The sequence below is a fragment of the Girardinichthys multiradiatus genome, chromosome 23 (genome assembly GCF_021462225.1).
Source record: "Girardinichthys multiradiatus isolate DD_20200921_A chromosome 23, DD_fGirMul_XY1, whole genome shotgun sequence".
NCBI classification, from domain to species: domain Eukaryota; kingdom Metazoa; phylum Chordata; class Actinopteri; order Cyprinodontiformes; family Goodeidae; genus Girardinichthys; species Girardinichthys multiradiatus.
This window is the reverse complement of record NC_061815.1, coordinates 25,462,464-25,474,884: the sequence shown is the minus strand read 5'-3', so window position 1 is coordinate 25,474,884 and position 12,421 is coordinate 25,462,464. Positions and strand designations below refer to the sequence as shown.

Here is a 12,421-nt window from a genome sequence, read left to right as displayed (position 1 = left end):
AAGCAGCAGACTGCATGTTAATACCGCTACATTCAACTCTCCTGAAGTTCGGTAATATTTGCGACTTTCCTGTCAGCTCTATAAGTTTAATAGATAAGTCCTTACTTCTGACTTTACGTTACAAATCCAATTTTACCACGTCCAGTTCTCCACCTGCATTCAGAATGGAGGGAGCAAACGCAGGTGGAAAACATCGATCAGAAGCACTGTTGGCTTGTGGGTCGTGTAGTTCGTTTGACTCGCATTATAGTATAGGCTTCTTGGAAAAAAACTACACAATGGCGGCGTCGATCCAAGTTTTATTTCTTAAAATTTATAACAAAGTCTCAATTTCCAAGGACAATTGATCCTAGTTTATTTTCCCTCCTATTGGTTAGCTCCCTCTCCCGTTCATTTTTTATCCTGTACCGTCCCAATCACGTGATCTTTACTGATGCTGTCTCCCGTCCCGCGGGATTCCCATGGGAATCCCGTGACCCGTGGGATTCCCAAAAAAAATGTCAGCCTCTACTCCGCACACTCTTGGCATTCTGTTGATGAGCTTCAAGAGGTAGTCACCTGAAATGGTTTTCACTTCACAGGTGTGCTCTGTCAGGTTTAATAAGTGGGATTTCAAGCCTTATAAATGGGGTTGGGACCATCAGTTGTGTTGTGCAGGAGGTGGAGACAGTACACAGCTGATAGTCCTACTGAATAGACTGTTAGAATTTGTATTATGGCAAGAAAAAAGCAGCTAAGTAAAGAAAAACAAGTGGCCATCATTACTTTAAGAAATGAAGGTCAGTCAGTCCGAACAATTGGGAAAACTTTGAAAGTGTCCCCAAGTGCAGTCGCAAAAACCATCAAGCGCTACAAAGAAACTGGCTCACATGAGGACCGCCCCAGGAAAGGAAGACCAAGAGTCACCTCTGCTGCAGATAATAAGTTCATCCGAGTTACCAGCCTCAGAAATCGCAGGTTAACAGCAGCTCAGATTAGAGAACAGGTCAATGCCACACAGAGTTCTAGCAGCAGACACATCTCTAGAACAACTGTTAAGAGGAGACTGTGTGAATCAGGCCTTCATGGTAAAATAGCTGCTAGGAAACCACTGCTGAGGACAGGCAACAAGCAGAAGAGACTTGTTTGGGCTAAAGAATACCAGGAATGGACATTAGACCAGTGCTTTGGTCTGATGAGTCCAAGTTTGAGATCTTTGGTTGAAACCACCGTGTCTTTGTGCAGTGCAGAAGAGGTGAACGGATGGCTCTACATGCCTGGTTCCCACCATGAAGCATGGAGGAGGAGGTGTGATGGTGTGGGGGTGCTTTGCTGGTGACACTGTTGGGGATTTATTCCAAATTGAAGGCATACTGAACCACCATGGCTACCACAGCATCTTGCAGCGGCATGCTATTCCATCCGGTTTGCGTTTAGTTGGACCATCATTTATTTTTCAACAGGACAATGACCCCATATACTCCTCCAGGCTGTGTAAGGGCTATTTGACCAAGAAGGAGAGTGATGGAGTGCTGCGCCAGATGACCTGGCCTCCACAGTCACCGGACCTGAACCCAATCGAGATGGTTTGGGGTGAGCTGGACCGCAGAGTGAAGGCAAAAGGGCCAACAAGTGATAAGCATCTCTGGGAACTCCTTAAAGACTTTTGGAAAACCATTTCAGGTGACTACCTCTTGAAGCTCATCAACAGAATGCCAAGAGTGTGCGGAGCAGTAATCAAAGCAAAAGGTGGCTACTTTGAAGAAGCTAGAATATCAGACATATTTTCAGTTGTTTCACACTTTTTTGTTTAGTATATAATTCTACATGTGTTAATTCATAGTTTTGATGCCTTCAGTGTGAAGCTACAATATTCATAGTCATGAAAATAAAGAAAACTCTTTGAATGAGAAGGTGTGTCCAAACTTTTGGTCTGTACTGTATATATATTTAGTTGTTTTTTTGTTTCCTCCTCTAGATTTTGACACCAGCATCTTGCCCATTTGTAAGGACTCATTGGGCTGGATGTTCAACAAGCTAGACATGAACTTTGACCTGCTGCTGGACCAATCAGAGCTGAATGCCATCTACTTAGACAAGTATGAGCTGTGCATGAAGCCTCTCTTCAACTCCTGTGACTCATTTAAGGACGGCAAGCTATCCAACAACGAGTGGTGCTACTGTTTCCAAAAGCCTGAAGGTAAAGGAGGGGAAGGACAACTAGAGGGGAGCATGGAGACTGCTGCAAATAAAGGCACAGACAGAAATCAAAGGAGAAAAGGAGTCTTAAGATACTCTGAGGAGGTTTACTTGAAGTTTTTTTGTATTTTTTTTTATTGACGTTTCTTTAAAAACCTCTCACTAGTCAGACTACTTCATACCAGAATGTTCAAATGTTTATAAATTGCCCCAAACCTGAAAAGCCTAAAAGCCTAATTTCAATGTGAAGGCAATTGTGATGCTGTTGCACTCTTAATACTTATCAAATAGTTTTTTCCTTGCTTCTTTCTTGGGCCTTCTACCACCATGCCACTACCTCAGGTCTCACATATGCACTAGGATGTTTCCTTACAATCTGTGTAATTTCTTTATGTAAAAGAATGCAATTCCTGGTGACTTAAGGCAGGCTCTTCCTACTGCACAAAAAGGGAGACTGTACACATATACATTTTAGGAGGATTGTACACGTAAAACATAGAGCTCAAAGTGTCTTGGTTAGGGCGTCCTTTTCGGTAACAGGACCTGGATAGCTCATTATCATGGCATTCACCTTGAATACTACTGTGTATATGAGGATAGGAAAATATGTGGGAACATCTGTAACAAATTAAAACCAAAGCAGAACTTAAAGGCCTGAAGATATTTCAGCCACAGGGCTTAAGACTATCTACTAGGTGTTTGGGTGTCCTAACGTTTTCCTCAGAAAAATAATTAGAATACACATTTATGTTGAAGTCTTTTAATAAAAACACACAATATCTTTTGTTCCACCAGCAACCTACTTTTATGTACATTTTGGAGGTGTTTATACACCCCCCACCCCCCATTCCACAGGTAGCACACAATAATGAGCTCACCACAGGGATAATTGTGCATGCTTAAAGCCGTCGGGAAACTACGTCTTCATGTGCAGTTGGGAGCAGAGCCCAGTGTAAAGGCCACAGCAGCATTTTCGCATGTTTCCAAAAAATTTTAAAAGAAAGTTACTGCATCTACAGATGAAAACTTGGACAAGTTGAAAGCCATCATAACCCTGGAAGTTCCAAGTCTGTAAGATTGGACTGGGTGAGTTGGAAAAAAAATCATACAAACACTGAGGATCCCAGGGGGTAGCTTGTGAGTGTGGCGACAGTAGGGGGATGGTTCAGTAGAGGTGGGGGACAAGGATAATTGTAGAAACAAAAAGTATTGACAAGGAAAGTTTGTAAAATCGGATTAATCTGTTTCTGTATTGTTATGAATTGAATGAATTAAGCCATTTTGTATCGTCTTTCATTGCAGGACTTCCTTGTCAAACTGAGAAAAGCAGGATCCAGAATCAGAGTCGAAAAAAGAGCCTCATAGGTCAGTCTGACAAAATGATAGCTGTCGTTCACCTTTTGATGTCCTTCATTAAAACACACCCACATGCACACACTAGAACACAAAAAATATAGTTTCTCCATCTTTAATATTTCGAAATGGGGAAACTCAGTGACGGATTTTAAAAGCAAACTATACAATAATAAATCAACAAGCATTTTGTATAAATGCCCCTGTCACCATTGGGCAGATTTTATATTGTTTCTGCTCACAGCAAAACGACTTGAAAAATAAGCCACGACTGGGTCAAATGAAGGTAACAGAAAATAACCGTGTGAGTGTGGATGCTTGTTTGCATCTGTGTTATCGAGAGTGACTGCCTCCACTTAAGCAGGATGTATGGTTGTTGTCCTGCAACCTTCACAGCAGTAATTGATTGTTAAACTCCCCTTGTGAATACACAAGAACTTTAGTTCCTACTTCCGGACACAAACACGTAGCCTCTCCTGAGCAGCAGCTGGATTATATTTTCCATTATTACAAACTTGTTCTTAACCTTTTCTTTCTTTCTTTCTTCCTTACCTTAACTTTATTTTCTTTCACATTTTTCTTCTCTTTTTTCATTTTCATTTCCTTTTCCAATGTTGATAGGCTCCTATATTCCTCGCTGCACTGAGGAGGGCTACTACAAACCAACCCAGTGTCACAGCAGCACCGGCCAGTGCTGGTGTGTGGACAAATATGGCAACGAGATCGCTGGATCCAGAAAACAGGGCAACCCTAGCTGCGGTAAAACCAAATAAATGACACTAACATATGCACACTATTAAAAATTCAGAAACAGAAATACATCATGATTGTGTCGTGTCTTCCTGATTGGGCCTCTGTTTATCTCAGTTTATTTATGTTGGTGATCAGACTCAGGTAAACACCAAACAACTGTCTTCACTTCTCATTTTGCAGTAATATTAAACTACTTCTGAATCCACACTAAAATTGCCACTTTTACCATTGATTATGAGAAGGATCAATAGGAGCTAGTAACTAAGCCTAAAGAAAATTATTTTATTACATAATTGTGAGTTTGAATATCTAACTTTGTGCTTAGAAAGGAGAAAAACAAAGAAGGGGAAATGAAACTCTTCCAGCTTTGTTCTGTCAGCTTTCAGCACCAAAGCTGCCACAATAGAACAGGAATTGAAGGCCTTTACTTTGGTTGGAACTGGGTTGTTGCACCACTTACAAAACCGGCTGGATTTCCACATGTGTGCAGATCTGGCTTCCTGTCCCCCAGCTTAACCTCAGTGAAAATCTTGGCACAAGCACCTCTTTGATTCAGAATCTCGCTCCGAGGCCAGCAGGTGGTACTGGTGTCTTCTGGTAATGGACTTGGGATGAATCGGGTTTCTCTTTAAAGGTTTAAGTTGAAGGTTAAGATGATGTTTTGCTCAATTGTTTAGAAAGACTCAGTCTATCATGTAAGAAATAAATATTGGACAGTCCTCTAGATCCATGCTGACAGTTTCTTCTATGTCCCATTTTATCTACTTCTTAAATCTTTCCCACTTTCATCTTGCAAGTCAAATAGAAATATTTGTCACTGACAGGAGATAGAAATGTCAAAAGGAAAGTCTTAGAAATGCAATTTAGAAACGGAAACCGAGTCAGACTTTGTGAAGGAGAGTAATCAGAGTGAAATAAAAACAGTAAGACGTTACCACCAGACGTTGCATGCCAGCATCTGGGATTCAAAGAAAATGGTCAAAATACAAACACTTTGGTGTTAATCAAAGCAGAGGGATTTCACTGTGAAAAAAACAGAACAATAATTAGCCAGCAAAAATCCAGGCAGACATAGCGATTACCGATTAAACAACCAACTCAGAAGCACACATTACAGTGCAGTCAAATGCTAGCCTGGTCTAAAGCCAGTAATTGCCGCTTCCAATATTGATAAGGTGTTTATCCAGTCATCAGACACACACTCACACACAGATGCACACATAGCCAAACACAGACAACAGCACTCCTTTTGTCTTTGGTGTAACAAGCCCATCAGACTTAGCTTGAATGGCCTCAGGCTGGTGCAGCTTGGAGTTCTCCCATTCCCCTATGCATACAGCAACCCTCACAGCTCACCACTCAGTTGGCTTAAATACAAGAAATGATGGGGTGGAAACAATGGGAGTGTGTGTGTGTACATGCCAACCTGTGAGGCAACTATTTTTGGAACATCAGTGAAAAATGCCATGTTGTGCAAAAGTCTTGATTCATCCCTCAGTTCATTTTTTGCTTCCAAGAAGACAGGCTTTGTAGTAGTCTTTTAAAGTGCTCTGAATCAACAGTTCTCAAGGCTTTCTCAAGCACTTTTATTTTAATTTGGGATTTCGGCTGCCTGAGTTCAGTTTCTAACCAATTCCAGTTCAGCGTTTTGTTTTGTTTTTCCAGTACCCCTTAACTCTGATTTCTGAATCATTATGGCAAAAAAGGCTCCTAACTCAATAATGAACCAATATCATGTCTGCACATATCACATCTCAAAAAAGCATTTTGCAAACATCAAACTGTTTCAAAGATGCAATTTATTCCCATTTCTTTAAATGAATCTAAGAAATCTTCCTGAGATGTCAAACACAGACAGTTTGACAGATAAAATTGTAGTTTTACAAAACCAATGAGATTTACAAAGAGTTACTGGTATATTTTAAGATATCATAATAAAGTACATTCATTAAGATAATTTAATTCAGAAAGTGATATGTATCATATATAGATTCATTACAAACAGAGCATATTTCAAGGGTTTATTTTAGTTAATTTTGATGACTGGAGCTTGCAGGTACTGAAAGAACAAAAATCAATTTCTCAGGAAATCTAGATATAACATAGGACCAATTATTTTAACAAAAACATTTCAGTTCAGAAAAGTTATATTGTGAGTATTGTCTCACAGTATTCGGGATAAGAACCAGGGGCTATTCCAGGACCATCTTATCTGGACTGAGAGAAAAAAACTCTGGACTGTTTCTTAGTGTTTCTTAGTGGTCCAATTCAAGGTAATAGGGGATGAATGGAGAGGTACAGTGTTCAAAGTTTTCAAAGTCTAACGTGATGTTCCGACAGTCAATGTGATGATTTAAAGAGCCATGTCAGCTTCTCGGGTTGGTCCACTGTGTTTATTAAGTCCAAAGTCAACACAACCATCGAACAGGAAACTTTAAAGAACCTCGTGCGTCCACCTGCATAGAAGCTTTATGGAGATTCTGATTTCATTTTCCAGTACGACTTGGCATCTGCCCAGAGTGCCAAAAGTATCAATACCTGGTTTATTGAACACTGTATTAATGTGCTTGGTTGGCCATCAAACTAGCCTGGCCTAAAGCCTACAGATAATCTATGGGTATTATTAAGAGAAGGATTACACTAGAGACACTAGGCCCAACACTTTGGATGAGCTTTCAAAGCAACCTGGGTTTTCTTAACACCTCAGCAGAATCATAGGCTGTTCACCTCCATGTCACTTGATGCAGTAGGCCATGCAAAAGAAGCCCTGTATTGAGTGCTTGCAGTATACTGTACAGTACATGCACATTAATTACAAGCACTTGAAATACATAACTTTCCATTAAATTTTACTTTAGAATGATATTCTCTTCTGATCTTAAGAAAAACTTGGTACAGAAGGTTGATACATCTCCCAGCTCTTCTCAGGTCTTTCATTTGATTTTGATACTGATTATATTACTTTCAGATACATCTTATCTGCTGGATATTGTTTTTTCTAAGGGTTTCAAGAAAGTCTGTTTTCTTGAAAATGAAATAAAAAGAAATAAGATCTGCATTTTTATTTTAATCCACCATGTAAGTTGTTCTTGACTTGTACTTGTCTTTATTTATTGGTAATCCATTCACAGATGAGGACCCGGAGACATCGGGGGATTTTGGTAGCGGTGGCGCTGTTATTCTCCTTGATGACCAGGAGGAGGAGCCATCACAGAGTGAACGTAGCAGGCAGAAGAAGAGACGGGGCCGGATCCAACCCCGTGGAACTATTGAGGACGACGAGGACGAGGTTGAGGACAAGGATGATGAAACTGGCTATATCTGGTAGCTCCACTACATAATTTTACTTTTTGCCATCAGCTGATCAGAAAACTCTGTTAACTCGGCCCAGATCTGAAGCCATTCCGACATCTCTTTCTCCAGTTTCCTTGGCAGCGTTCCATCTTTTGACTCTAAACCTGCTCTTGTAATCCCTGCAATTTACCCAATCGTTTTCTTCAGTGAATCTCATACAAACTTTTTATCTTCAAGTTCCACTCTTTTGTCAGAGAAGTAAAACAGACCTTATAACATTTAAGCAAAACGGTCAAGACCCTCTAAGAATTTTGTCCACTCCCTGCTTTTACTCCCCCAAACAAATCCTCCAAACTCTAAACTCTTCAAATATAGATACTTCTTTTTTTTCTGTTCTCGTCCTCTTTCTCTCCTATTGTTGTGAGTATAAGTGTCGCTGGTCAGTCGGTAAGCCCAGATACATTAAGCCAATATATTGGATATAAATATGTTTCCTCAAGGAAGGCTTGATTGTGGATTCCCTTCCCTGTTGTTTGTGTACAGCTTATTTTTGTTTTCTTTGTTCCACCACGGTTTCCCTCCATTGTTTTCTGCAAAAGCTGCCACAGTTTAAAGCTCGGAGATGCCCTCCCCCCACCACCAACACCGCCCCTGCCCCATTCTCTCTCTCTCTGTTATTTCCTGGATGATTGTAAATTATTTTTTGATTCCTTTTTTTTTTTTTTTTTGAATGTGTCCAGAAAGCCCAGGAAACAATGAGATTAATGATGTATTGTTGTTGTCGTTGCATGTTTCTCATCTTGTATCTGTAAAAGAGAGATTTACCTGGCCAGGTCCAGCTCTATGCATCTCAAACTGAAAGTGATGCCTATGTTGGCTGCTACAATACTTCGCTGTTGCTATGTTGATGCTGTCTAGTGTCCTTTCGGTTCTTCTCCCAATCTCAGGAGGTATGAATTTGTATTGTAGAGAGATAGGCATGGAGTGCAAATCTGTATGCCTTGGCCTACTGGTATTTTGCTAAGTGGTGAGTAGGGCTGCTGAGGCCTTTTGACTGTGCATGGACACTGGATGAGGTAGCGGCTCCTGAGCTGGGAGGACATATGACATCCAGCGGAGACGAGAGTCTGCTCTGCCTCCCAATATTGGATATGTTCAGTGAATTGAAATCAACTGCGTGAACTTTTATTTATTTTAAAATTTAAGTAAAGTGACACCTTGAGTGTCTTTTGAACCTTACGTGTCAATGTCCACTTGTCTCTTCTTTTCAACATGTTACCTCATATATTACATCCAAAGTCACAAGGAAATCATGAATAAAAACACATCCTTCAGCTCACTTTGAAACCACAAATATATTCACACAAGTTTGTCTTTCTTGTCCCTTTTTTCTTTTTCTAATGCCTAGATTTCTGTGCAGTCGACCAATTAAAGCCCTCTATCAGCTCTGACCTTTTCCAGCCTTGGGAAAGTATCATCCCCTTTTAGAGCCATACATAAATGGTAGTGAATTAAACTACTCTTATCACGCGCCTCTTTGAAAGAAGAGAATGACAAAGTCCGTAGGTACCAAAAAGAACACGGAGGCTTAATGAGTGTTTTTGTAATGTCGTTGGCTAATGGGACAGCTGACTTCGATGCACTGAAACAGCCATGCTCAGCACTTTGAAAAGACATCATACTAACAATCAGAGGCTAAAAGGACAGCTGAATCTTTTTGCCTGGACAGGCTTAGTCAGCAGTCCACTACAGACACTGTCAGAGTGAATTAGTAATTTGCTTCACGTGGGGATGTAAAGGGTGCATCAACCCTGTGACCTTACCTATCCCACTTGCGTCTCCAGACTTGTGAATAAGGTTAATTTTTTTTCAACTTAGTAGGAGTTAGTAATTTAAATATTCAGTCAGTGGTTTGTTTGGATCCAATTATATACTTGATGGAAAAAGTACAACTTAATGTATAGTAAAGAAGTTATTTCAAACAAATATTAAAATACAGTATTTTTGACAGATTCTGGGAATAAGCTGGTGTACTAAGTGCTGCCACTGGGACGCTGGCCCGGATTTAAAGTCAGGCTTCTTCCAACATACAAAGGACAGCAAGGTTTACAACAGAGGCTGTCTGCAAATTCAGACTTAGTGTTCTACCCACTATTAACTAACATTGCATGCAGTAATGACTTTAGATGTCTCTTTAGAAAAGTGCAATTTATATTATAACGGTTCAAATTTGGATTCATTTTCCCCCAATACTGATCTGAGCCATTTAAGAATTGGAATTTGCAGCTATGGATATTGAGTCCAATAAAAAATATATAATCAATGCCATATACAAACAGGTAAATACCAAACAATGTTCCATCAGTATTGCATGATCCACATGAGTATTTTGATTGTGCAATACTAAACCCACTCTGATAGCATTTTAGATACCTCAGTCTCTCTATCTGTTTTTCTCGACAGCCAGAGATGTGCTGTTTCTCCAGGATAGTCTTTGGTTCTAAACACACATTGTTTGTTTCTAAAGATATGTCCAATGTGACGTATAGCTGCAGTCTTCAATAAACTCACGCCTTGCTCCAGGTGCTGTTTTCATGCAGACTATTGCTAAAGTTGAAGGCTAATATTAGGATGTTTCCTCTCTACTTTGATATAATGTTGATTATTCAGATAGCAACATATTTCTGTGTGGTTCCAGGTAATCGCTAGATAAGCTTAGTCAGGGACTGCCAATTCAGATTATTGCAAAAAGCCTTGTTGAGGACACAAAGCCTAAACTGTAACAGCCATCAAATCGGGGCATGCTTTGTCCTAAGTTTATTTATAAGATGTCTACTGGTTAAGAGTATTAACAATATCTTCAAGTAGTAAACACAGTTACTGTAGTATTTATCTGCACAAATGGTTACCTTGTGTCAAAAATCAATAAACAGATGGTAGTTTTATTGTATTTATTTGTTGTCAGTGCTACAGCCATATTTATGCTGTTTTCTGCGATTATGGAAAATTGCAGCAATCTTTGTTGTGGCTTGTGTAAAGTTACTTTTGAGTTAAGTTGCAATGACCTCAAGCCACTAAATGTAAGCTGCAGCCTTAGCAGCAAGCAGCCATTGCGCCACCTCCCTTTCTAATCCTATATTCTGTAAGCCAAACACATTAACCAGTGTTAATCAACTTTAACATCTAGCTTTAGAAAAACATTTTACTCTTTTGCATTTAAAAGTAGTCCAGTCTCTGTCTAAAACAATGTAACATAAAATTTACTCCTGTAGCTGCTAGAATAGAAACCTTGTGGTCACATTGACCGTTTGAATAAGGTTTTTAGAAGCAAGAAGTATAGTGTAATATTCAGATATTCAAAAATCCTATAACAACCTCCTTTGATCATATTGTGATTATTTGTGGGTTAGCAGTGTTCATATTCTTCCTGTTTTCACACAAACTCTGACACACACATTCCTTCTCACACACTCTTATTACAGTTTCTATTTTCTTTTTCTGGTCTCTTTCTCACTCTCCTGGAGTGAGTTCCATCTTCATCACAGTAAGGGGAGTGTGTTTATGTTTTATCCTCAGGGCGCTTCATTGCTCTGTTTCATTTCTCTATTAGTTCCTTCGTTATTGTCCACAGATGGCTTACATGCTGGGTGGATCCTCCAAACAATCCAAAAACCCATGGAGACAGATGATTCTTGAGCAAAGCTGTATTAATTTTAATGCGAGTGGGTCTTATTGGTTATTGCTCCTTTAAGAAGATTTGGCCCTTTAAAGAGCACATATAATCCTTTTTAAAACATTTGCTTTTTAGTCGTGGTGGACTCACAAGAGTTATATTCATTTGTCTGACATTGAGAAAAATGTAAAAAAAAACATTGAATAAAAGTAGCCAGGTGCTAAGCTGAAACAGGATCTCTGATTTTAGTCTCCTATGGCCACAAAAGAAGAAAGCAATGATTGTGAAGTCTCTATCTTGAATAAGAACTCGTTGTTGGTGATTATTTCTGTGAAGAGGAAGAAGTCAGGACATAATGTGAGGTTGAAGGATGAACACGTAATGGATTAGCACTTGACTATGCTTACATATGAGAGCATTTGTTTGTAGTTTATTGCATCCTGAGACTCACGTTGTCTCTGAAGCAACATTTCAGGCAGAAATTTACATGGAGATATAATTCACATACATGGATGCCATGGTTTTAAGTGGTTATTTTTTACAGACTTTAAGTCAATAACGAGTCATAAAAAGCTCAGATGAGTTCTCACAAACTTTTCTCAAATATAGAACACTACACACATACACTGACAGATTGTTTTCTGCATGAAAAAACTAAAGTTTACCTTTTAAAAAAAAAAAAAGGTCTGTTTGCAGCTGCTGATTATCATTAGATTGTGGCATTTATTCTCATATAAAACCACATCAAAGACCTTTTGAAACTTTAAGATTCCTGATCTCTGACAAGAGTGGTCGTCTAAATGGTCTGGCTGTTGATCTACTCAAGACGTCTCTCATGCTCTGTACATGAACTGTGAGGTATGCTCTTATTCCCAACCTCTTGCTCCTTCCCTTGAAGAGAAGACTATGTATCACATTTGTCCAAATGTCACCTTTAATAGGCATGTTCATTTAAAATATAATTATCATGAACACAATGTTGTGTGTTCCACAATAGTTCACCGTGTTTCAGACCCTTTAAGAAAAGCTGTTTATTCAGAGTATAAAGTGTGTAAATTAATTCAATTCAATTCAGTTTATTTATATAGCGCCAATTCACAACACATGTTGTCTCAAGGCACTTCACAACAGTCAGGTACATACATTCCTATTAATCCTAACAATTGAACA

At 39.3% G+C, this 12,421-nt stretch overlaps 1 protein-coding gene across 1 annotated transcript in view; it reads left to right on the top strand.

The window, feature by feature from the left end:
- Nucleotides 1-8,817, top strand: part of spock1 (SPARC (osteonectin), cwcv and kazal like domains proteoglycan 1) — a 169,695-nt gene extending 160,878 nt beyond the window's left edge. Inside the window, exons 10-13 of the mRNA XM_047353867.1 lie at nucleotides 1,958-2,179; nucleotides 3,481-3,543; nucleotides 4,153-4,290; nucleotides 7,416-8,817. Of these exons, the coding sequence (XP_047209823.1) occupies nucleotides 1,958-2,179; nucleotides 3,481-3,543; nucleotides 4,153-4,290; nucleotides 7,416-7,612 (620 nt within the window). The 3' untranslated portion in view covers nucleotides 7,613-8,817. The remainder of the gene's footprint in view (nucleotides 1-1,957; nucleotides 2,180-3,480; nucleotides 3,544-4,152; nucleotides 4,291-7,415) is intronic.
- Nucleotides 8,818-12,421: the final 3,604 nt, after the last annotated feature.